At 37.6% G+C, this 27,019-nt stretch overlaps 1 protein-coding gene across 7 annotated transcripts in view; it reads left to right on the top strand.

The window, feature by feature from the left end:
• Positions 1-27,019, top strand: part of AFG1L (AFG1 like ATPase) — a 78,048-nt gene that overhangs the window by 8,028 nt on the left and 43,001 nt on the right. For all 7 annotated transcript variants that reach the window (XM_054196371.1, XM_054196370.1, XM_054196369.1 and 4 more), the window contains 5 exons: positions 6,134-6,357; positions 15,719-15,770; positions 16,410-16,511; positions 17,907-18,037; positions 25,769-25,868. In XM_054196371.1, the coding sequence (XP_054052346.1) occupies positions 6,134-6,357; positions 15,719-15,770; positions 16,410-16,511; positions 17,907-18,037; positions 25,769-25,868 (609 nt within the window). The remainder of the gene's footprint in view (positions 1-6,133; positions 6,358-15,718; positions 15,771-16,409; positions 16,512-17,906; positions 18,038-25,768; positions 25,869-27,019) is intronic.

Below are 27,019 nucleotides of genomic sequence, written 5' to 3'. Positions count from 1 at the left end.
TTTGGAGCTACAAGACTGTACCGCTGCCCTTCCCCATCATTGTGGTATCATCTAAGAAGGAAAGATTATGCAGCAGTTCTGTTACCAGCTTAATTATGAGTTTAGCGAGGTCTCTGATACCACCATCTGCCTGTTCGTAAAAGTGCCCTCTAACTTCAAAGTCCTCTTCTGTCATGGCAGATGTGTTTCATAGACAATTTTAGCAGTTTAAGGGTTTGGGGGTTTGAAGTAATTTGGCTTCGTTGTGACCCAAATTAGTATTATGAATTTCAGCTTGGCTTGTTGAAAACAGGACAGTTTTTAAAAGATGCTGTATATTACCTTCTCCTCTCTGCGCCCCCCCCAATTCCAGAGTTTGTGAAAAGCTCTTAAGGCAGAATTCTGTTGGCAGAGCAGTAATGAAAGAAACGTTATTCCTGTATATTCCCTTAACACTGTTTTAGCAGAAGCTGTTCCAGCTTCTTGATTGTGACTGTCCGCAAAGATGGCAGTTGGGTGATTTTGGGGTCATTAACTTTGATGCAGTTATAACTGCCGTGAGTTTGGTTTAGATGCGGTTCTTGAGTAACTATTAGTTGTAAATATGTTTTATCATTAAGACAAATAGTTATTAACCATTACAGCAAAGTGGCACAGAAAATGGCTAATTCTCCATCTCTTATGTCTTCAGAATATATTTTCTTCAAAATATGCTGTAATCAAACACAATTCTTGAGTGTGGTTCAGGGGTAATTAGATAAATTTAGCTTCCCTTATACTTAGAAAGGTGAATGTTGTCTTCAGCCTTAATCTCCGTGAATGAAGACTATGTCTAATCATACTCAGGAGGGAACGGTTTGAAGCATACATACAGCACAAGGGTTAAAGCTGATGTTTTTTATTTTTCATCCTCAGTCCCCTGAAGTGCTTGTTTCAACTTTGTTTCTAGAATTAATAGTAGGTGTTTTTATGTGTACTGTATGTAAGTATCTAGAGAGGTGAATGTTGTAATCTGAAGCGTGACTTACCTTTTACAATAGGAGTTCAGTTCCATTTGTTTGATCGTTGCCTCTTTAGCTGGATATTACCTATCTGTCGTGGGTTTTCTTTTTCGTCCCATTGAAGGTCTACAATTCTAATCGTGTGTTTAAAAGATGTTTAGTTTGAGGGCAGTAAGAGAACTTGCAGGCCAAATTTGAATTCTTCTGTGGATGTACAATACTTTTTCTCTCTCAGAAGTGAATAATCATCTTAAATTCACATGAAATCTTTTTGTGTTACTTGAAAACTCACAGATTAGTAAATTCTGCAGTCGTGGAAAGATAGCAAAGATAAAATTCGTGTCAGGGAAGCCCATGTTCTTTTCCTAGGCTCTGAAATATGGAGGAACAAGGACCCGCTAGGATTTTTTCATGGTAATTCTCTTCTGACAAATTTTAGACATCACAGTTCAAAACCTTACATAATGAAATGCAACTACCAGGGGAAAAAAAAAAAAAGGATTACCAGGGTGAGTGGTGTTTACCTCAGTTACCCTTCTGTGCTCTCAGCCTCCTGGCTACTGTCAAGATCAGTTTTTGATATGCCACAATCTAGCTTCCATTTCAGATTGTCTTCTTACATAAATAACTCTAGTGCCTGCCTCAGCTGTGACTGTCGCTTTCATAAGCGGTGTCATTGAAACTCGCATGCTTTTTTCCTGTGTCATCTCAGACATCAGTTCTAAGTGGCAGTAGGAAAACTCAACAACATACTGATTAGTTTTTTTAATTTGCTGCTCTTTTCCAGAGCAGAAGGTCCCTGGAGTTAAGAACACTTTTTATATTTTTATCTAGCACTTATATTGGCAGTGGTAAATTAATGCCAGTCTACTGATGGTGTTTTAAGTTCCCCACTTTAAAGGAAATTTTTATAGTTTCAGACTGGCATTTTCATTAGGCATGTATACATTAATAAGTTTTTATGGCTTTAGTGAGTTTTTCCTCTCCGATTTCTCCAAGGCAGGATTTTGTGTGTACCACAGTAGGTCTTCGCTGCAGCTTGGTCTGTGATCCTCGGATAGGCAAACAGAAAGGCAAATGCAAGCAGTTAATTTTATGGTTTGAAATAAAGTGAGATTACACTTAAATATGTATGTTTTAGGAACAGGAATTTAATAAAAGCTTGCAACCTGGTGTCAACTCTTAAAGAAGCAGTTAATGTCAGGCTAAATGTGATAACATCCAACACTGTCGTGCACCCTGGAGGTGGGAAAGATAGGTTATGGATAAGCACACTGTTTTATGTAAAACTAGGTGAGTAACGAATTGACATTGTGATTTTGTTGTATCTAGAATGCTGCATAGAGATAGAAGATGCTTTTTCTGTGTGTGACACTTAAAGATTTCAGAGGGGAGCTAATAAAAATCAATTAACAGTTTATGTAACACAAAGATTCGGTAATGAAACAGGAAGAGATAAATGAAAACCCATCTTTTGCAATATAAAGGAGAAGGCTGTAGGACTAAGATTAATGTGCTGAATTGTAAGTGATTCCTGTTCTAACAGTAGTTTCCTTGATGTAAAATTATGGTAGGTAATTGCCTGGTATTCCTCTGCTATATATTAAAATTTCTGAAGTTTCCTTTTCTGTATCGGTTCAGAAATAGACTACTATAGAAGCACAGTTGTGTGAATAATTTTTGCAATCTATCCCACAAAATGCAGATTAGAATTGAAGACCCTCATTTTTTTTTGTCTCTTAGGATAGTTATCACTTGAATAGCTGTCTTTGCTATTTACCTCTAAAACCTCCACACGCTTTTTAAGAGCATATGCCTTTATTTTGCAGCTACAAGTTTGAGTTTATCACTTACCAGTTACTGGGTATCTCCAGGTAGTGTATTATAGTGTATCTCATCATATTTAAATACCAGTGTTTAATATTATTTTAGGAGAACAGTGAGTAATTTGTCCCATGACACCCTCTGTCATCACTTGTGCATATTCTCCATCTCTGTCATCTGTTAATGACAAAGTATTTTCTTCCACTCCCGGGATGGTTAGCTGTAAATACATGTAATCTGAGACAAAAAACACACTTCTGAGCAGTCCCACTGGTGTACTTTGTCCATGGCCAGGAAGGTCATGAGCCACAAACCCTTTCTTATCCCTGAATCAGCTTTTTTTTTTTTTTTTTTTTTCTTCTCCAATCTTGTGGTAAGCAGTAGGAACTGGTGGCTTTATAGGTATTATGGGGCACTGTCTGTCCCTCAGATTGAAGCTCTCGGAGCCATCAAGCCCTATGCATTGTGAAGGCACGAATAGTTTAGAGGTACAGACCACAGAATTGATGTTGATTTACGTTGGAGTGGAATGGCTGAAAACAAGATTAAAAAACCGTGAGAGATCATCTATGCCTTTTCCCCTTCCCTTTGGAGGTGGGTCAGGTATTGCTGTCCTGTTCCTGACAGATTTTTGTCAAATTTATTTTTAAAATTCATTCCCCATCAATGAAGGTTTTATAACTTCTAGACTATTAATTGATTTCACTGCCTTAATTACAGTTATTGAAGTAACTGTATAAATACAGCTTATTTCCTTTTCTCAGTACCCTGTGTGTATCTGGAGATAGCTGTGTGCTTTTCTTTAGTCACGTCTAAAGGTTTCACTCAAATTTTTGCAATAACAGGCTTTGAACTCACCTTTCTTTATGTGATCTCTTTAGCTAGGGATGAGCTAATTACTTTTAATTCATAGCAGTAATTCAGTTCCTTCAGGGCGGGAGGATTTCATAGAATCGTAGGGTTGGAAGGGACCTCTGGAGATCATCTAGTCCAACCCCCCTGCCAGAGCAGGGTCACCCAGAGCAGGTTGCACAGGAACGTGTCCAGATGGGTTTGGAATGTCTCCAGAGTTGGAGACTCCACCACCTCTCTGGGCAGCCTGTGCCAGTGCTCTGCCACCCTCAAAGGAAAGAAGTTCCTCCACATGTTTAGGTGGAACTTCCTATGCTCAAGTTTGTGCCCGTTACCTCTTGTCCTGTCACTGGGCACCACTGAAAAGAGCCTGGCCCCATCCTCCTGACACCCACTGGTGTGTAATGATTGGCTGGAGATGTAACTGACTGTCTTGCTTTGAAGAAACTAAGGTGTTACTTGCAATAAATAAACATAATTTGATCTAATTGCTCAGTTTTATCCTTCTTTTTTATAACTATATTCATTTTATGTTTCTTATAACAATTTAAAACTCTTCTTGTGTCTCTTGCAACTTCTCTGTGGGTCACAACCTACGGTTTAACAAATAGTCGTTTAAATCATCTTCTGCTCTCCCATTTAGTTCATACCTGTCATGAAATACGATGTGAAAATTGAAAAGTGCGTTCCAGGGCGGACTATACCAGTATTGAATAGAACAGGTTTTTTTCATGTCTGCATATATTGCCCCTCATATATATACGTCAGAGTACTTGCATCTATTTTCTTTTATTTTATTTTTTTCCTCTAGTAGTGTTATCATTGTCAGTTTGTGATCTAGTGTAGCCCTTGGATCCTTTTCTGCAGAGCTGCTCTTTAGCTGATCGTTCCCCGTCTCTTCTGTTATTTATTTCCCCTAAGCACTATACTTCGTTCCTGTTGAATTGCAATCTATTTGTATTAGATTCTTTGTCAGTTTGTCAGACTTGCCTTGCCTCCCAGGGTGTTTGCAGTCCCCTCCTGACTTGCTGTTATTTGTGTTCCAGTCCATGTTAGTTTTATTTTGCTATATACAGGTCACAAATGGAAATTCTGGATTGCACCAAGCTGAGATTCTGACCCTCTCTGCAACTCTACTGCAAATATGCACCTGGTTTGACTGTAGTAATTATTCATTACATGTAGTTTTTCTTGCTGTTTTTATACCTGCTCAAGTAATTTCATTTGCAACTTATTTTCCTACTTTATGTATGAGAATGCTACGTGCCCCAGTGACAAAAGTGTTACTGCAATTAAGATGTTATTCATCTACCCACTAAGCATATTATCTGATAAGAGAGGAATACTTCTTGATCTAGTGCTGCTCCTGAGGAGCTGGTGTTGCCTTATATTTGTTACGTAGTTATCTTGTTAAGTACTTTATTTAAAAAAAAAAAATAATTTGCTTGTACTTGTTCCAGTATTTCTGAGTGTTTTGAAGTTGATTTGACTGATGAATGAATTTCTGGATTTGCCTTAATCTCCTTTTTAAAGACAAAAATTGTTTCATTTTCCTATTATTTTGGAACCTCACCTGCTTTCAGTGAGGCCTCAGAGAAAGCTATTGGAGGCCATTGTGTTGCTTAGGAAACTTACCTTTAGGGATTAATTTGCTTAGATCTCACAGTGTGCAAAATATCTATGTAGTCGATGATACACATTTTTCGTACTCAAATCTATTTCTTTTATTATTGCTACAAATTGTGTTACTCAAGATTATGGTTAACCTTTTAAATGACAGTGGAAGCAAAGATGATATTAAATGCCTTTTCATTGTTAAGTTTCTGATCTTACTTATTTAGCAAGCCGTCTTTGTAATCCTGTATGTTCTTTCCTTTCCTAGTTATATCTCATTTTAAGTCTAGCAATTCTGACTTCTTTTAATAAACAGAATTTCTACTTGCGCATGGCCCTGTCTCTTCTAGGAAGATGATAATGTCAGCAGAGCAGGCTATGGCATTGCAGGGCTTCACAGCTATTGCCTTGCTTAGTGTGGTCTTTGACTCTTTCAACTTGCTTACGCAACTTCTGTTTTGGTCTCCTGTTTGCTGGATATAAAATTCTTTCTGACTAGTTTAGCCCACTGCTCTCTAAAGGATTAATTTATTCAGAGAAATGCACTTTGGTATTTTTAAATCATTTTGCCACAGTTTGCCAAAAAAAAAATCTTCCAAATCTTACCAACTGTCCAGCTCAGCTCTTAGTGTGTGTGCTTGTTAATAATAAAAATAAATGCTAAAACATGCCACTAAAAGTGTTTACTACTGAAGTTAGAGGTTGATTTAATGAAAATCAAAGGGGTAACATACTCTAGTGGTTGTATAGGTAAGTAATGTGTATTTGTCTTGGTGTAAACTGTTAAGAATGTGTGTAGTTTATGAATATAAGAGAATGCTTTTCAGAACTTCTTTATTATTAATCTGTTTTTTATTTTACAGCGTACACAGCTCAGGGAGATGAGAAGACGGTCCCCGGTACTCCTACAGATGCTAATGCCAGAGCCTTATTGGTTTGCAACGGACCTTTAGAACATTATGACTTTCTGATTAAGCAGGAAGAGCTGAGGAATGATGAGCAACAGAGAAGAGTTGTACAGCACCTGCAGAAGTTGCACGAAAGCCTTAAAGGCTACAGCATCAGTTCCAAAAATCTTCTCTCAAAGGTGAGGTTTATAACAATAAAAATATTTTTTGCATGTATATTTGCTTCTAAGAATGTGCTTAAAATACATAAATTTCTGTCATTAACATGAGTCTTAGTTTTGCAGCTGGGTCTTTACAGATAGATCATTGTTTGTGTTTGGATCTCTGTTATTTCTCTTTTGCTTCGTAAAGTTCCAGTGACGCTCTAGAAGCAACCAAGTAAAATATTGTTGAAATAATTCTGTAAGAAAAACTGATATGGCTTTGGTTATGTCCACTGTCTGCCTTTCCAAAAATGCCATTTGGCTATGGGAGAAGGGGGCCTAGACCAGATCTTAATTCTCAAGCACTGATATAACACATGTGTGTTTGGGTTACACATACTGAACACTGTTCTGTGTTCTTCTAATAGATCTTCCATGAATATAAGTGAAATTAGCCAGCAGAGTCTAAATAATTTGGCTTTGCAAAACATTGTCATATAGATCAGACATGACTTTTTTAAAGTATGTCCATTCTTTCCAGTGTTGTTAGTCTCCAGGTGAGGTAAGGAAAGAAGGAGGAGGTGTGATCTGCGTTTTTGGGTGCATCACAGCTCCTTTTCAAAGTATTAAGAAAAATTCGGACACATCCCTGTTGCACAGCGCCTTAGCAACCATACTGCCTTAGCATTAGTAATGCTAATAGCCTGCTGTTGCAGCTCTGTAACTTTTCCCTGAAGCTATTGACACAGTGTTTTCCAGAACCTCTGTCGCAGTATTTTTCATCTTGTTCTCATGCTGTATTCTCAGATTGTTGCTCTCATGGCCTTGCACCTGCAAATCTTGATAGCGTTGTTATGGCAGGTTCTCATGGGAAGCAACTAGAACTGGTGTGAGAAACCCTCCTCAGCTTTCCTTGCCTCTTGTTGTGTAGATTTGAGTTTATATCCTAGAAAACTAAACATAGTGCCCAGTAAAGTAGACAAGACATTTAGTTGCTTGGTAAATATTAGGCAATCATAGATGTGCACAGAAGCTGAACGACCAGTGAATATGCTTCATTTGCACCTGATTAACATACTCCTGTTAGCACAAATAGTCATAAACATGATGAAGGGAAACAAGAATAGGGTGTTTGACTGAGTCTGATGATAAAAGTATAGAGCTAGGAAAAAAGCATGGCAAAATACTCATTGCCATCATTATCTTTGCTTTGCACTGGAGAGACACCTCCCTACCCCTAAGAGGAGGATGTCTCAAAGCTGTCACTGCTCTCCCCAGCCAGTGACTGAGTGTTTTCCTTTTCCTTTCTCTCTTGTACTGCTTCTGTTTTTATTTTTTGTCACAAGTAACTTTCACATTTACAGTCAATGTATGCTGTCAGCTGCAGACCTTGCTATTAAATCTCCATGCCAGCCTTTGTCAGCATCCATTATGCAACACACCTCATCTCATGGGCATAAATCTAAGTATCTTAACTCTATTGAACTTGTTACATAACCATGTACTTCCCATTAGAACCCCAGATTCTCCTATTACCTGGCACAAATATTGTATTTTGTTTGCATGGCAAGCCTAAGTGGTGTAGCGTGAAATCAGGGGAGCCAAAGTCTACAGGGCTCAAGTGCCTCTAAATGATGTGCTGTCCTCTGCCCTTTCTGCACCAAATGACAAGTTAACACTCTGAGGCTCTTGCGATATGTATTAGCTTCAAGGCATGAAAAAAGTAGAGAAGAGACTGTTGCTATGAGAACAAGTATTATAACAGCCTGTGTTATACCTATAGATGTGCCTGTTTCAAATAGGCAAATATAGCAGGGTGCACTGGGTATAGCAGGGTAGCACTGGGACACATTCTTGCCTATTAGACTGCCTCCAGCATCCCTTGAATGCTTTGAACTCATCTGTGTAGCTGAAGATCATGTATTTGCTAACCACATGCTTGACTGGAAATGCCATAAATGTTTTCCTGCCTCCTGATAAAAGGAAGCAGACTAAACACCTAGGAAAGAGCTCTCTCTTTTTTTTTTTTTTTTTTTTTTTTTTTTTTAATTGAGATACAGTGAGAAGAAACCCGAATGGGAAATAATTCCATGGAGCTGAAGTCAGGCACTCTGGAAGGAAAAACCCAAGAGTAGTGAAGTACAGGAAGCAAAGTGCTAAGGCAGGACTGCTGCTAGAGGGCAACGAATGTGTCTTCAGAAGTTCTGTTCTGGAAACAGTTGACCCGATCATCCTTATGGGTCCCTTCCAACTTGAGATATTAAACTTGAGCTTTAAAGAGGGGGTTTGGCCGCATGATCTCCTGATGTCCCTGCCGACCTAAATAATTCGATGTTTCTAACTCTGATGCTGGAATTGGAGCCAAACAATGGTTTGGGGTATACTTTTGTCTGCTCTGGCTGGTGTGTGAGCTCATCACATTGCTTATCTTTTTACTTTTGGGATTTCTTTAATTAAAATTATTTAAAACATAAAAGCAGTATAAAAATGATAAATATAGTCTGTAAGCTGTATGTTTATAGTATTTTAAAACATTTATTTATATTGTATGTGGGTGTGTGCCTGTGGATCCATGTTGTCATGATGTCTTTATAGGCCAGCTCTTGAGTTTGCCTACGAACCAGCGTCCTGATTAAATTTGGGCAAGTACCAAATAAAAAATAGGAATTTCTTCTTTCAAAAATGGTTATCGGTTATCTTTGGTATCCAAAGCAATATGGCAGTGTGCCTGAATGAGAACTATTTTTGCCTAAGTGTAAGGAGATCAAGCTGGATTCAGCTTGCTAAACTACTTCTGTAAGTATAATCCAGTAGGCTGGAGTTTTGTATCTTGAGGATGCTTGATGTGAAAAGGTTTTTTAATTTGTCTGGACTTCTTTTTAAGCTTTGGTGTTGGGGTTGTAATCTTTAAAACTGTCTATCTCAAAAGTGTCTTTAGACTGTACCTGGACTGTAAAAGAGGAGGTCACTCAAAAGGAAGACAGTTATCTGGCTTGCTGCTGCATTATCTTTTGGACATACTGCTAGACTATTCATTTTCATTCTTTAGAAAAGATGTTATTTTGAAGGCGGTTGTCTTACTGTCAAACCTGAGGATCAGGAGGCTAGAGCATTTTGATCTTTTCTGGTAAACTGTTTTGGACGTGGGTATTCTGTTCTAAAAGCGCTGCCTTTGAGAATAGTTTTGAGAGCTGACTTGTGTTAACTGGAGTGCCCTGAGTCATTATAGTTGTTAGAGCAGGTGTCTTTTAATGGCTTTGTAGATCAAGCATTATGTGGGTTTGTTATTTACTGTTTCTTTGATTGAGAAGTATGAATAGGGAAGAAAGTCTCTATTGCAGAGAACAAATACTAATCTTATTCTATTTAGGAAATTGTGATGCTACTTTGTCCCTGTATAACAGAGCTAATCACAATAAAGCCAGACTGGCTGACACTTTCTTAAAAAGAAGAAGTCAAATGCAATTTTTTTTAGATTGAGAATGTGGTTTTTACTAGTTCCTTTAAAGCACTCCTCTCATTTAACATTGCTTCAATTCCATGCTTTAATTCTAAACCAGCTATTAAAAATGGTTGCATGGCTCTCAGATACCTTGGAACTAAGGCCGCAGTGAGCGAGAAGCAGCTGTAGAACTACTAGCTATTGGGATAAATGTTGTTGCAGTTTGAGGTTTTTCTTCTAGAGCTTGATATCTCTGTGGAAACCATAAGAAGATTGATAACCAGGTTGAGCACCATAATGCTGTGCCATACATCAAAACCCCAGGAAAGGAGGAGAGCAGTGAGTTTTGTGTAAATCTTTAACAGATTTATAAGCAAGCCTGCTAGCTTGTGTAATTAAATCAAATCATGATTCATGATGGAGAAGTCGCAACAACTTTGTTTCTCTTCTACTGTCTTTGAGGAAGTTATTCGTCAGTTCAAGCAGAGCTCCTTTTGACATAAAACGAAGCCAAATAAAGTATGGTTTAAATTCAAATGTGAGCCAGGTTTTGCTTCAGCAAAGTTGTGATCAACATCCTTAATGAAGGTTTTACCCAGAATAAGTGTCACAGCTGTGACTAGGTAGTTGGTAAAATCATAGCCCTCAGGCACTGTACCACTCGTAGACAGTGGCATCATATACTTATTATATGTCTGCATCTGTTGGAGTTTTCTAAGTAAGCAAAATACATGCTTTTCTATGATGGACTTTCAGGGTAGGGATACCGTTGCAGACTTGGTTCAGTTTTGAAGAGTAGAACTAAGGCATTTTGTGCCTATAAGAGGTGGTGAGTACTAATCTCTGGAATTGGCCTGGGCGCAATAGGATTTGTGTAGGCTTATGAGTGGAGGTAGTTCATGTAACTAGTAGAAGGTGTCTCCAGGAAGTGCTAATGACATAGGGCGCAGGTAAATCCTGTATTTGTGAATAGCTCGTTGGCACTCTCCTCCCATGAGGCCTGGTACTTTGTAACTTTGAATACGCTAGGAAGTAAAAGATAAATCTTGTACTATAGATGTTCAGTTGTTTCTGTGATAAAATGGTTGCCATTAGGTTTGCTTAACATTATTACTTAATGGGTTTTAATAAATGCAAATGAAATAAATTGATGTATTTTAAATTCCTCAAGGACTCTTTGGAAATAAATCAAACACTTTAATCAGTTACACATAGTAGTTTGTAGATTGGCTTTTTGCTTTTTCAGGAGGTTTCTAACAACTTGACTAACCTGCTTTTAGTATGAAATCTCCTGCATTGAAAAGAATCTACTGGCAGCTTTTTAGAAATAAATAATGGTGCTTGGCAATTCAAGCATGCTCATTTTTCCTGGCTCTGTCATTGAAGAGAATGTGATTGAGAGGTTGTAGTGAAGAAAAGGGAGAAAAGAGAGAGAGAAGTTTCTTTCTGTCAGCCTCTTCTGTAGTCTGATAGTCTGTATTTTATTGCATGATTTATTCTGTGATAGAATTGCAGAAGCCTCTTCTAAAATAAGTTATTCCAGAAATAGAAGCTTCTTGCACTTCTGAACCATTACAAGAATGGTCTGCTTTGGTTTTAGTTTTGTTCTGTATTTGTCACTTTCTGTCTGAATAGTTTTATTCACTAAAAATATGGCAAAAGTAGGATTAGGGAACAAATATTTATATCAGATACAACAGAAGTGTTTTAGTGTTTAACCAAGAGACTTGCATTACCTCACAGACCAAAGCTTTCTGAAATCAGTAGTCTAGGGGAAGGGACACGACACCAGCTGTTTTCTTTATGAAAATAAAACTGTATTTTTTTTATGATGTAGGCTTTTTGGGGCATCAGCATAGAATGAATTTGAGGGGAAAAAACAATTAGTCTTGCTGCAATCCAAGCAGGCTTCTGTTTTTCAAAATTATTACTCAAATTTGAACAATGACTTTGATCTTCAACTTGGTGAAAGCATGGCCTTGTATGTTGAGATATTTTGAGATCCTCTGAATTGAAGTTCAAGGCCGTAAGAGTTTGCATAGACGTTTCAGATCTCTAGCTTTTCAAATAATACCAATTGGGACATCTTAAGAGTTGTTGAGTTGCTGTACTAATGACTTGAAATAAGCTCAATTATAAGTGAGGTCATGTTTTGAAAAGAGGTATGAACAATAGTAAACGCCATTCAAGACCTTGAAAATGTCTTCAGCTACAACAGCAACTAAAAAGGAGGCCTGAAAGAATGGGAGAAAGAGGCAGTTTTGTTAGTGTTTACAAAAAAAATATGCGGTTTGGAGACTTGTCTCTTGAATTTTGCATGTTTTAATTAACCATCTTAGTATTGACATGCATTTTCACTTAAAAGTTGTTAGAATCAGAGTGTAAATATTCCCAGGAAATGAGTTACTTGCTTTTGGTGTCTGAGATAGGGAGCATGGGAGAAGGTGGGAAGACGTGGCATGTTATTAAAGATATTTAAGAAAGAATCGGAATTTGTCAGAATGAGATGTTTTGACTAATATAATTCCTTAGATGAAGTAGGATACTGATTGATTAAAGTGAAGTTTAAACAAAACAGAAAAATCTGATGTGATATAATCAAAGCAAGGCATGCAGTTTTGAAACAGAAATGTGTAAAACATTTTGATAGTAGAGGAGAGAATTTTGTAAATCTGGGGACACTAATGTGTGTGTTGTCTTGTGGAATTGTAAATATTTTAGCATATGAATGATTTTCAAAGAAAATTCTATAAGTGAACTGATCTATGAAAGGAAAAAAAAGCTCCTGCTCTGGCTTGTCCTGATGATAGTGAAACTCGGTGAAGCACTTAAGTTGTGCTTTCTTACATTATTGCAAAGAATGTTTGGGAATTAAGAAACATGGAGGACTCAAGGACACAATTGTGGTGATGCCCTCATTTGAAAGGGTGTGGTGAGCATTCAAAACATACATCTAAGGATTTCAAAATTCTCTCCTTCAAACTCAAATTTTGTGTCTCCCTTAATATCTTTGGGTTTATACATTTTAAATATTAGCTTTAACGTATTTAAATCTTAATCGTTGTTGAAAAGCAAATTTATTGTCAACCAATTGAACATTATTATACTGAAACCCCAAATATACCTCAGGATAATATGGAAGTGAGGAGAAGCACATTCATTTAGTTTGTCTTCCTGCATCTCCCACTTTTCTCTCTTCCCTCCCTGAAACAAACAAGACTACCCTTATTTTAAGAGTAACCAGAGGATCTTCTGGATTAGATCTCCCCCCTCCTTTTGGAGTGTGTGTTTCTATAGAACCAAGGTCAGTCTTCTGCTTTCTTCACCCCCACATACCACTGGCTTTCTTGACCACTTGCCGAGCTCTAAGTTGAACCAAACAGCATTGATTGGATTTCATTAGAAATACTGGTGGAAGTGGCTCCTTTTTTTTTTTTTTTTCCTTACGCAACTTCCAGGCTTCAGAAGGTGCATGAGAATAATTTTAAAAAATTATTAAAAAAAAAATAAAAAAATCCATTTTTCCATCATGCACAATAGCTTGAGACCGGTAGGATGTCTGAGTTTCAGTATTAAAAGTCTTATCAATCAAGTTTATTTTTTTAAAATAAAATATATTAAAAAAAAAACCAACCCACAACCCAAGAGTATAGAAGTAAATTGGTAGTGTTATACAATACCTGACAGGATTGAAGATGTGAGTATCTTAAAATTGTCAATAGTGTCACTTCTGGCAGAAGTATATGTAAAATATTTCCTACGAACTTCTCTAATTGCTCAAAGAGGATAAGAGTTTTTCTGGCATTGTGTTTGCTTTTAGAGATGATCAGCTTCAGCAAATGTGTTTGAATCTGCCACAGTATCCATCCTTTTCTCTTTTTTTTTTTTTTCTTAAGCAATTAGATATCACTCAAAAATTGCTGTCTTCACAAAAAAACTAATTCCATTTTTTAAATCAACCAGAAGTTGATTTAGGCTTTTATGGAGCCTAAGCCATTATATTTTTCCTTTAGCCAAAAAAACCTTTTTCTCTAACGTATTTGCTGGAAATGGTAAGTACTGGAGCGAGAATAAAATATGTCTAAAAAGATGAACATCAAAATGGTTAAATGTAATTAATAAACACTTTACAGTGAAAAAAATGGTGTAAAAGTGTAGGCATTACTACTTGTTCTGGTTATATAAGCTTTACAAAGACAGGTGAAGCAGTACTCTAAACATTGATTTGTTTTTCTAGCTTTGTGTTTTTCCTTGTGAATCTGCAAATCACATTAATACAGCCTTTTTATATAATAAATTTATTGTGATAGTCTTTTATTTTGTTAAAATTACTATTGTTGATCTCAAAGAAATTCGGAAGAATGTCTCTCTCATTTGGGTGTTTTGCCATTTCTCCTTTCTTCACTGTGTAACTGAGTATCAGTAGTTTTAATGAGTGCAAGCTCTTAAAAAGTGCACACTGAAAAATGTTCGTCAATTAAATTGTCTTGCAGTGCTTTCAAAGCACTAGCAAATAGTTGCAGCCTTGTCTATTAATGGAACGGTTTCAGAACATCTGAAACCCTGTTCAGCCACAGATTGATGATACAAATTTTTGATTAGCCTATTAATATAGCTCTAGATTAAATCTATAAGTGGGTCTTATATAAGAGCTATGCTTGCATATTTTCTGAATAAACTGGTACTATAGGGCTGAGACATTACCTTGCTACCTTTTGGTCATATATTTTCTTTCATATTTAATTAGTGTTTTGCTGCTGACTCCCCCATTTCTTTAACATGGCACTGTATTTTGAAAAGCGCTTTAGATTCAAGTTGTTTAGCAATTACCCAGCTCCAAATGAGACCGCAGGATTGCAGTTTTAATTTTCCTCTGTTTTGACTCAGCTCATAGAACTCTGAAAGTGGAGCACTTTAAAATAAGCTAATACTCTTCTGCAGTGTTTTTGTGGATGTCAGTTCGGTTTCATAGATTTTATGAGAATTTTGTTAAGATTTCCAGATTTTTAGAAACTGTTTCTTTTTAGGATTATATTTGTAAGTGGCTATGCAGAATACTGCGGGGAGGAGGACTGTTTCAAATTTAAAGTCTTGATATTATTGCAAATTTTTCTATAAAATATGTATATTTGAGTAAAATAGAATAAACCAAGCCATCAGGTGTCAAACATATGTCCAGAGTAATATTAAGAGATGAAAAATTCTTAAGCAGTATTCATTCAAGTTAAACATAACTCACTTGCGAAAAAGATTAATAAAAGGCATACTTTGAAAATAACCTTTTATATATATATACGTATACACACACACACACACTTGTGTATATAGGTACATATTTTTACTGTAACTCTGTTGATTTTAATCATGTTTAAGCCAGAGATGATTCTGCATTTAAGATTCAAAGTGGAGAGAAGAGGGACCTACAATGCTCACTGGCTTTGCAATACTGATTTTCTAAATCCTAATGGTCTATATCTTAAGCAGAGCTGCTTTAATAGATATATATCTGTGAATACTACAATACTGCTTTAATAGGTATATATCTGTGAATACTACAATACTGCTTAATTTTGTATCCTTCTTCCTAGGACTGTTTGAAATGGCTTAATGAGGAAAAGGATTTGTTTTGATGATGATGGATTGGGAAACGTTTAATCATTTTATATGTGTTCTGGTAAAAAGGCATGTGTGCTAGGACTGGGGATAGGGATATTTTCACAATGATCTAAAAAAAGAAACAAATGCTGACTATTTGGCCTCTTTTGCAGAATTTGCACAAATAACAACATTAAGATGGCCTACCAATTCTGAGATAATGATTTATTCAAGGTTACACTTTGCTAGCTAGTGCTACTTTGGTGGTTAAGTGTAGATACTTTCTTACTTTACCACAGCAATGTGCTTGCTTTTATTTTACCCCATATTCATATTTATTCTTTTTCTCTTGATTTGCAGCTCTTTACAAAAAACAAACCCCCAAAAGGTCTTTATGTCTATGGAGATGTTGGTAAGTTTTGGTTGCATCCATTCCAATGGAATTTTCTCTAAATGCATGTTTAATCAAATTCTGAAGTATCTAAGAGCTTTATGTTTGTGTAGTATTACTGCCTTAATGAATTTTCCAGAGTTAATTTTCTTCCACTTTGATATTATTTAATCCAATTACAATCTGAATTCTGGAAGCTGCTGGATTGGACTACGTTACCATGTGACCATGTGTAGTTTTTTTCAACACTAACCACTCACTAATACTTAAGAATGTAACTTTAAGAAGTTGGGAAGTAATTGCGGGGGCCACAGAGAGAGTTTATATATTCTGATTGTAACAGTGCAGCATGAAAACATACTTGCTTTTCAAAAGGAAATGCTAAGTATGTTTTCTGGATGCGTATGGAGCCATTTGTGCAACCTTTGGGCCATCTCTGTATGGATCAAAACTTTAAAACAGAAAAATAAAAATGCACTTGTTCCAAGTTTTTGAACAGAAAATACAACTGTTCTTCACAAATAGTTTGGTCTTGTACTTATTCTATGGAAGAGTATAGTTTCATTACTTCAAAGCTAATGAACAATCATTATTGTAATCAGTACATACTGTTCTTAAATTAACTACCTGTTGGGTGTTTTTTGTGTTTTTCATTTGAAGGTACAGGAAAGACAATGGTGATGGACATGTTCTATTCTCACTTAGAAGTAGAAAGGAAAAAGAGAGTCCATTTTCATGGCTTCATGCTAGATGTACACCAGAGTAAGTGCAGACACAGGTATTTACAAGAATTTTGTTAAATACAGTATCTATTTAAAAGTATGTCTCGTTCTCATATTAATCAGTGTAATTTTATTTAAGTATTTAAGAAAAAAAGTAAAAAATAGGAAAGAAGTTAAAGGATTTTAGCATTGTCTGTCATATCAGAGTTGATATTAATTGCATATTATTTCTCATGTATCTTTTCTCAAAGATTATGTTTACCTGATTGTATAGAAAACTTGGGTATGTATTTACGATTAAATCCTTAACAAAATGTTTTACAGTTACCAGTTAGCTTACATGCAATCTTAGGAAGGCAATTGCGAAAACTGGAACAGTAAAGGTTAAATTCAGTCTGCATTTTGAATAAGCAATAACTAAATCAGGTATAAACACTAAGGAGAATTACAACTGGCAAACTTAGTAATACTATCAGTAATTTAGAGGAAAAAAAATAGAAGAAAGTTCATCCTGAGTTCTAGAAAATTTTCTGACAAGGGGGAACAAGGCATTTCATTTTGACGGAGATACTGTTTTAGATATTTCAAAATTTGCTTCTTTTTCTAAATTCTGTGACCTTAAAATACTGTGAAATTGTGAGTAATACTGTAATTTACAAGTATTTTGACAGCTGCATTTTTCTTGGGAAGCTTTCATCAATGTAAACAACTTCTGCCACTTTTAGTGCCCTCTTTTCTGTCATCATTGGGTCACTACTGAAATTTTCTGTTTTCATTTCTTGTCATTTGTGCTTAATCTTAACAAAGGTAGCTGCTTACTGCAGAATCTTTGTTTTCTGAATGTTTGTTTATAGTCAGGTGGAATACAATCCACAAGACAGATTATTACATCCATACTTTACTTACTTTGTGCCAGTATCATCATCTCTACGTTTTAAAATACAACTGTGTTGCTATGTCTGAGTTCTTTTAACTAAATGCATTCTAAGTATACCTTTAGAGAATGCAGTGCACAGAGCTGTGCCATTGATTTGTAAACACTGTGAGGGTTTTTCATACTGAGAGAGAAGATTGACAGAAAATGCCAAATTACAAAGTGAAACTGAAACTAAGGTAATGAATTGCAGCAAGATAAAACTGTAATTTATATCAATATTTAAAAGATAAAGTATAGGTGCATAGCATTCAAGGGTTCTTTGATTTTTGTTTTGCGTATTTCTAAACAAGAAAATACGAGTCTCAGAATCTATGAGGTTTTAGTAGTTGCCTGGATGTGGTTGAAAACTGTTTTGCCTTCTTGAAATTGTGCTGAATTTGAAGCTTTCTTATTTTTCCTGGACTGGGTTACTTTTTATTCGGTAGCTAAATAATTTTGTTCTCCCTATCTTAGAAAAAGAAATAAGGAATGTTTGTTCTTCTCTTTTTATCAACTGAGGAATACATCGCCTTAAGCAGAGCTTGCCAAAAAGAAAGGCAGGATTTATGGCCAAATCATATGACCCAATTGCACCAGTAGCAGAGGAAATAAGTGAAGAGGCTGCTCTCTTATGTTTTGATGAATTTCAGGTAAGAAGTCTCCTTCGTGTCAAGGGAAACTTCATAAAATTACTTTTGATCTTAAAATATGACACTTGTTACTGCATTTGAATCACTGACCAGTGGTGAACTGTAGAAGTTGAAGAGTAGTAGTCATTTCAGTTTTCAACACGGTAGGATGATTTTTTTTTTCCCAGGAGATAAGATGCAAGTTGGTGGTGTAAGTCCCTTTATAGTGTTTTCATTTACCAGTCTAGTTACTGGTCATACAAGGGAGTATTGGAGTTTGGTGAGAGGCTCATGAGTACTTCAGGGCAGGAACCATCATCCTGTACTGAGTCTGTACAGTGCCCAGGAGAGTAGCCTCCTGATCCTTGCTTGGCATGTCTAGCCTTTGCTGTGGTTCATCGAGTACGTGGAAGATAACTTCCTGACACAACTGATAGGTGAGCCTTCCAGGGGAGGTGCCTCGCTAGACCTACTGTTCACAAACAGAGAAGGACTAGTGGGAGATGTGGTGGTCGGAGGCCGTCTTGGGTTTAGTGATGATGAAATTGTCAAGTTTTCAATTTGTAGTGATGTAAGGAGGGGGGTTAGCAAAACCTCCACCTTGGACTTCCGGAGGGTGGACTTTAGCCTGTTCAGAACACTGGTTGAGAGAGTCCCTTGGGAGGTAGTCCTGAAGGGCACAGGGGTCCAGGAAGGCTGGACACTCTTCAAGAAGGAAATCTTAAAGGCCCAGAAGCAGCCTGTCCCCATGTGTCGCAAGATTACAGGGTGGGGAAAATGGTCAGCCTGGATGAACAAGGAACTTCTGATGGGATTTAGGAATAAAAGGGGGGTTTACCACCTTTGGAAGAAGGGACAGGCAACTCAGGAGGAGTACAGAAATCTCGTTAAGTTATACAGAGAGAAAATTAGGAAGGCAAAAGCCCAGCTGGAGCTCAACTCGGCCACTAACATAAAGGACAATAAAAAAAGTTTTTATAAAAACATCAACAAAAAGGGAGTCAGGAAGAATCTCCATCCCTTACTGAATGCGGGGGGAAAGGTTGCAACCAAGGACGAGGAGAAGGCTGAGATACTGAATGCCTTCTTTGCCTCCATGTTCAATAGTCAGACCAGCTATCCCCAGGGTGTTCAGCCTCCTGAGCTGGAAGATAAGGATGGAGAGCAGAACAACCCACCCATAATCCAGGAGGAAGTAGTCAATGATCTCCTTCTGCACCTAGACACACATAAGTCTATGGGACCAGATGGGATTCACCCAAGAGTACTCAGGGATCTGGCAGGAGAGCTCACCAAGCCTCTCTCCATCATTTGTCAACAGGGCAGGTGCCAGATGACTGGAGGGTGGCTAATGTGACGCCCATCTACAAGAAGGGTCGGAAGGAGGATCTGGGGAACTACAGGCCTGTCAGCCTGACCTCAGTACCAGGAAAGATCATGGAGAGGATCACCTTGAGTGAGCTCTCGCGGCAAGTGCAGGGCAGCCAAGGGATCAGGGCCAGCCAGCATGGGTTTAGGAAAGGGAGATCCTGTTTAACCAACCTGATCTCTTTCTATGACCATGTGACCCACCTTCTGGACGCGGGGAAGGCTGTGGACGTTGTCTATCTGGACTTTGGTAAGGCCTTTGACACCGTCGCCCACAGCATTCTCCTGGAGAAGCTGGCGAATCCTGGCATAGACAAGTGTACTCTTCGCTGGGTTAAAAACTGGCTGGATGGCCGTGCCCAGAGAGTTGTGATTAATGGGGTGAAATCCTCTTGGCGGCCGGTCATCAGTGGTGTCCCTCAGGGCTCAGTTTTGGGGCCGGTTTTGTTTAATATCTTTATCAATGATCTGGATGAGGGGATTGAGTGCACCCTCAGTCAGTTTGCAGGCGACACCAAACTAGGTGGGAGTGTTGATCTGCTTGAGGGTAGGAAGGCTCTACAGAGGGACCTGGACAGGCTGGATCGATGGGCCAAGGCCAACTGTATGAGGTTTAATAAGGCCAAGTGGCGGGTCCTGCATTTTGGTCACAACAACCCCAAGCAACGCTACGGGCTTGGGGAAGAGTGGCTGGAAAGCTGCCCAGCAGGAAAGGACCTGGGGGTGCTGATGGCCGGCCAGCTTAACGTGAGCCAGCAGTGTGCCCAGGTGGCCAAGAAGGCCAACAGCATTCTGGCTTGTATGAGGAATAGCATGGCCAGCAGGAGCAGGGAAGTGATCGTGCCTCTGGACTCGGCACTGGTGAGGCCTCACCTCGAGTACTGTGTTCAGTTCTGGGCCCCTCTGTACAAGAGGGACACTGAAGTGCTGGAGCGTGTCCAGAGGAGAGCTACCAGGCTGGTGAGGGGTCTGGAGAACAAGTCATATGAGGAGAGGCTGAGGCAGCTGGGCATGTTTAGCTTGGAGAAGAGGAGGCTGAGGGGAGCCCTCATTGCCCTCTACAACTGCCTGAAAGGAGGTTGGAGAGAGGTGGGTGTTGGCCTCTTCTCCCAGGCGAATAATGACAGGACCAGAGGAAATGGTCTGAAGCTGCGGCAGGGGATATTTAGATTAGATATTAGGAAGAATTACTTTACTGAAAGAGCGGTCAGGCACTGGAACAGCCTGCCCAGGGAGGTGGCTGAGTCACCATCCCTGGAGGTGTTTAAGAAACGTCTAGATGTGGCACTTCAGGGCATGCTCTAGTGGCAGAGGTGGTAGGGGTTTTTGTGTGTGTGTATGGTTGGACTCAATGATCTCAAAGGTCCTTTCCAGCCATGAAGATTCAATGATTCTATGATTCTATATAATGCAACAAAATCATCTCAATGTGATTAAGGAGGTTGAAATAACATGTCAAATTCAACCTAAATTCTTTCTTAGAGTTATTGGAGCCTTTGGCATGGCAGTGTCAGATTATATCAACGTAACTAACATTTTAAGAAACTTTTATTGAATTAAATATGAAAATTAAAAATACATTCATAAAACGATCTTTGTCCAACCTAACAGCTTGTGAGTTTTGTTTTAAGGGCATGTCAAAAATTTAATTGTAGAATCACTTTATAAAAATTTTTAGGAGAGAGACTAGAGTTACTTGGCAACTCTAACCAGCTGAGATTTTTTTTTTTTTTAATTCAGAGAGAAAATGCAGAGCAAGATAAGAACATATCTGTGTTAGTTCTCAAATCACCAATACTAAAAGAATCATCTATTAACTGTAAATTGTCTGTGTTATGTTAAATTAATTCATTACTGAACTAGATAGAGCAATTTATGTGCCCTAGCTATTATTTTACAAGTGTGCATGCCCGGGAAAATAAGCAGTTTATGATCAGCTCCCATGAAGGCTATTTTTGTAGCTGTAAAGTAGGAGGTGTTCTTGTTTTAACTTCCTCTTGCATTTTTTGAGAAGGGGTAGTCCTTTGATCTGTAGCTTCAGAATGTGTGGGGTCGTTGCAATTGCTGCAGTTTGTGCTGTTTGATCATTTAAATTGTGCTTTATCTAGTGAATATGAATGCTGAGCTTCCACAACTTGCAGTATAAGATCTAAATACAGAGACAGTTGTATTTACACTATAAAGAAATGGGGAGGTTTGGAGAGGGCAGGGAAGAGTGTTAACTGTCATGACATCAAATGCTCAAATGGTGGAAAGAGGCACCTTTGCTGTACCATGTATTAGTGTAAATACCTGCTTTTCTGTATAAATGTCCACTGCTTTCATGTCCTGGTGTTGCTGTGTTTCCAGACCATCTGTCATTTTTCCACATTTTAAGGGGCGAGACTGGTATTTCTTGCTTCCAAACTGATTGCCTGCTCCCCCTGCTGACTTGCTTGAGGTACATCAATCACTTCAGTTGTAAAAATCACCTGCTTTTGTCCGTGGGTCACAGTTGGGAAAGTAATACAAGAATTATACTTTCAAATGTGTGCCTAAGACTTTGCATTCTTACGTGAATTTTAAAAAATCTACTAGTTCTCGGTGTACTAATTTTCTAAACTCACAGATTTCTGAACAGCTGGATTTCTTGACTGATTTTTCTGTGGCATGGAACACTATGTAGGCTTTGCCCTCTGAAAAGCAGTACCGGCTTTCTGAAATTTTGCGGAAGGCACTGCATTTGGGATAAGAAACCTTCTGCTTAAATAGTCATAAAGTACTGCAGTGACTGGAAGAGAAGCTCACATGGTAACACAATTAATATCGATAACAAGGAGCCATTTCTAATTCAGGATGTTTGCAGCTTATTTCTGCAGTGGCTAGATTTCACTGGAATCTGATTCACTCCTATGTAAAGAATTGCTAGATTAAAATAAAACTGGAAAGAGAGCTGGAGACTCAGAACATACGCTGCTCTGACTTGCAGACAAAGCTACTGTCTGTTTTAACAGGTGGAAAGTCAAGTTGGGTCTGTACTACTTTGGCAAAATACTTGTGTGTGGAGGAAACATCAGAAAACTGCAGAGATTTGCTTTAAACGCTTCAGGTTGCTTTCCAAATACCTGTCCGAAAAAAAGGAGAATAAGCAGAAATTATTTATTTATCTTAAGATCAGACACAGGGACAAGTGATATTGTAACAGGGACAGCAAAAACTATTGTTAATACTCAGATTTCAGAGGAAACCAAGTGCAGAACTTCAAAAGACAAAAGCATCGCTGAGGTTGCGTGTTCCTCTTTGACAGTGGGCTAAAACAAAGCAGAAGTACTCTGAAGTGAATCTTCTCGCAAAGCCTAGAGAACTGTCGGACAAGTGGAGAGTTGACTAACTGATGTAGAAAAATATTTCAGTACTTTTAAAAGTAGTTTTGTGTGTTCCAAGATAATGGTGTATTAAAAAAAAATAATTGCTATATCTTAATGTTTCTTTTTGCAAATACTGTGTGATAGCCAGGATCTCAGTGATGGCACTAAGCTTCTGAGTTTGTCCATTCTGAAGCAGGCTTTACGTCAGCATTTGCCTGAGCCACGGGCTCTCAGGTTATTAAAGCATTGCTTCTTCTTAATGATCTTGTCATACAGTTTACCGTAAAATTAAAGTCTATTTTTTTTAAAAATCATGAAAGACTTAGGTCATTCTAAAAATGTGTCCTCACTTTGAAGAAACCCCCTAGAATTAAGCCATTTCTAATTACAGTTTTGATGTTTCAGAACACAGAGGTTGGCCAATAAAAAGAGACTAGTTATTGTTTAGTGATCAAATAACTATACACAAGTAATTGTAAGCTCTAATTTTGGCGTGTGACTGTAACCTATGTTAGTATTGATAATGAAAACAGAATCCCTACTTCTTGCTAAGCTGGAAGATCATACAGTGTTAGTCTTTATGTATGCCATTGGTACCACTTGGACTTAAAGCAAACTACAATTTGGGGAGTTTTTACTAACCTGCATGCTATTAAAAGACTCTAATAAAAATTAGGCTCTTATTTTTGTGCTAATACTAATTACTGATAATACATGCTTATGTTTGTCATTCATTACGTGGAACTGTACCAATCAGTGGATGACTGAGTCTCAGGCACTTACACATGTAAATTAACTATTAGTCTAGTGGGTTTTTTCTTTTTTTTTCCTTTTTTTTTCTTTTTACGTGAGTCATAATGGAAAGCAGCACCAGGTCATAAAAATCTTTTAAATGCTAATGAAATTTCTCCATTCTCTCCATTAGCAGGCTCTCCTTATTGGTAATTTGTAGCCTTTGCTTTTGTTCCCTGTTGCAATGAACGCTGGATACAGTAAAAAACATGAGAAATGACAATGCTTTAGTTACTGTCTTCTACCTGCTTTACCTTGTAGACGTTTTCTGTCTTTCCCAAGCTACATTAGGTAAAAAGAGCTCACATTTGGATCCCAGTTCTCAAAATCATGCTTGCTTTTTGACAGAACTTTCAAGAATCAATTTTTTTGTAACGGAGTGAAAGCATCAGAATTCAGCATCAAATAACAGTTCTCATTAATATGAGAATGTTATTAATTGTTTTCTTTTATATGAGCATTAATATTCTTTCACTCCCTGTTTTCTAAAGGTAGTATGCCTTATGGTATTTAAAAACAAAAAAGTGTGTAACAAAATGATTTATATAATACATTTTTAAAACTTGGCTATTAAGTTTTCTTTGTGATACAAGAAATTCTGTTACGCCTAAAATGCACATATATACACTGTGTGTTGTTTTTTAGGGACACGAAAATTCAGAAGAAATAAATTATCAATAGGTGGGTGCATAAGCAGCTACATTAGACATAGTACGACAGTGAATCACTGCATGCTTTTTGAAATATTGGATCTTACAGATCAGAGGTGTGTGAATCGGAGAGGTGTGTTACTGATTGTGTAAAACTGGTTTTGAAAAAGAAAATTAAAATCCGTATTAATGCATCCCATAGACGTAATCAGAAGAAATCTTTGGCAGAAGGAAACTGTGTTTTCTTATGGTTCCTTATGAACATTATTGCTTCCAAAATAGCTCGCAGAATTGTAACTTAAGTCCTCTGCTGTCTCTGGTGTAGAATTAATTTTTTTTGCTGCCCAGAAAGGTCATTTAGAAATTTGGGGTGGGGTGATGGAGTAGGAAAAAAATTATACTGGTTAAGTCTTTCTGCAGATGTATTACCATCAGAACATACACATCTAAACTGGTGAAAGCATGGCAATCTGTCAATCTGTTGTGCGTATAACTCTTGGCATGCCACCACTTTTTTATTTTCTCAGAACTGGGGTCTGTTTTGGTAAGTGAAAATGCAACAAGTGACTATGTAACAATTAAAGGAAATGCAGGAGAAACAAGTGTCATGATAATAAAGCTGGTTTACTTACTAGGATTGCTTATCTCAGCTGGTGAACTCCTGTGAAAAAAAAATTGCTGTTGTAACAATGGGGGCTTTTTGTTTGGAAAAATTTGTTACATTTTTTTCATTTGTACAGAGTGGTTTCTGTTTTGCATTCCTCTTATTTCTTGGTACTGTAAAGCAACTCAGTTAAGCTAAACTTAGAAATTTAAAGAAATTTTACTTTATAGCTTTTTTTTTTTTAGTCTTTTTTTATTCGGGCTGCTCCCCCTTCCCCCCAGTATCACTTGTCCCACCCATTTTTATTTTTTGTTAGTGTTTTGTGCCTGAAGGTTAGAAGAGGCTGACTGTGCTGGAAGTGACTGCCGTGCCTTTTGATTATTCATGGACAGTAATAGAAGGCACTTAAAAAGAACAATGAAATTGCTTATTTTTGTGATGGGCCATCTGTTGAATTGTTTTTTGCAACAATCACACAATAGTATCTATGTCATATCATTCTATTTTCAACAGCAGCTGATTATGTATAGTTGGCTACTTGTCTTTATTTCTGAAGTCCCATGACCATTTAAATTCACCTCTGCAAACCTTTGCCTCAAAGGTAATAGAAACGTAAAACAATCGGTGTGTATTTTCTTTCTGTCTTCTGTTTTTTTCATGTTGTTTCTAATTAATTAGGCCTCTTAAATGTTTAGGTCTGTTTTTTGTGTCTCCCACCTGTAGTTTTATAATAGCGGTTAACATGGAATCATTTAGCAATTGGTAAAGAAATGGTGGAGTTCTGCGATAAAGACTGGGCAAGTTTTGAAAGACCATGGTACATTCACTGCTTATTAATTATCCCTTTTATTTTTTTTTCTCACCAAGCAATAATTAGAATCTTTCTCCGTGGCTTTCACTAACAAGCATTTTTCCTAGCTATAAAGCCACTTGCAGATATATTGCGGCGGAAGCTGAAAGCAAGATAAAACAAATGTGTTGTCTTCTACAGGTCACTGACATTGCTGATGCCATGATTCTGAAGCAGCTTTTTGAAAATCTGTTCCAAAATGGGGTTGTCGTTGTGGCAACATCTAACAGGCCGCCAGAAGGTAAAAACAAACATGCTACTAGTATTATCCAAATGCAGTGAATTTCAGTAACTTACAAAACAGTTGAATTGAAATCATATTTAATACTAATAAACTCTCTAGTCTCCAAGAACCTGAGATACTCCAATTTGTCCCCTGTTTTTTGGTGTTCTTAAGGAAGAAAGGTTTTTCACTAAGTCTTACTCCTGTCTTCTATCAAACTCAAGGTGTTCCTGCCTGCACCTCCCCCCAAATCTTTCTGTGTTTTCTGATCCTTTCTACTCTAATCAAACCAGCGGGAGGGTGTCTGGGGACAGGAGGGACAGAGAGGGGTGAAATATTACCTCTGTTTTGTGTGTATTCCAGGGTAGGAAAAGATCAGATTCAGCATAAGAGCGGGGAAGAAAGAGTACATTCCTTACTGATATGTAACTAGGAAACTTGAAGACTTGATTCACCAGCTCAAAGGAGAAGCCATACTCAATATCAAGATGCCATTCTCACAGCCTGTTTTGAGGTCACTTGTTGGGAATTACTTAGGTGGAGAGTTGTTACCGTTTGTAACAATATTTTTAGATAGAGTATGACTAGCTAGATAGATCCTTCTGTAAAGCCCCCAAATCTGTATCCGTTTTAGCCAAGCAGTAATTGCAATTTTTTGTAGATGAGGAAAATGTTTGTTGTAGTGTAGTGTTAGCAGTTAGCATAATGCATGATTTCTATGCAATTTTTATGACACTTCTGATAATTAATTTCAAATGTTTGCCAAAAATTCTAAAGAGTTACAGTATTAACTGTAACTACCAGTTAATTTTTCCACCCAAATTAATTGGGCAAAAGAAAATCACTAAAGATTTACAATGCACTCAAATGTTCTTACTAGACGGGGGAAATAATTTCTTGTTGGTTTATTTTCCTTGTTTGAGCAAACAGGGTGAGATAACTACTGTAGCTGGGTGAACTACAGACAAACTGGATGCCGCTGCCTCACTCAGTTGGGAGCCATCCTTGTGTGTTTTGAAGCACTACTCCTTAAAGTTCAGGAGAGATTTTTATTGTAACTTGGCGATTGTATCCCACATCTTAAAGACGTACGTTTGTGACCATTATCATCATGTGGGGTTTTTTAATACATATTAAGTCAGTGTGTCCACCTGAAAGACATCCACTCA

This window comes from Rissa tridactyla, chromosome 3, assembly GCF_028500815.1.
Source record: "Rissa tridactyla isolate bRisTri1 chromosome 3, bRisTri1.patW.cur.20221130, whole genome shotgun sequence".
NCBI lineage: Eukaryota > Metazoa > Chordata > Aves > Charadriiformes > Laridae > Rissa > Rissa tridactyla.
Note: the sequence above shows the minus strand (reverse complement) of the source record. Positions and strands in the feature narration are given on the sequence as shown.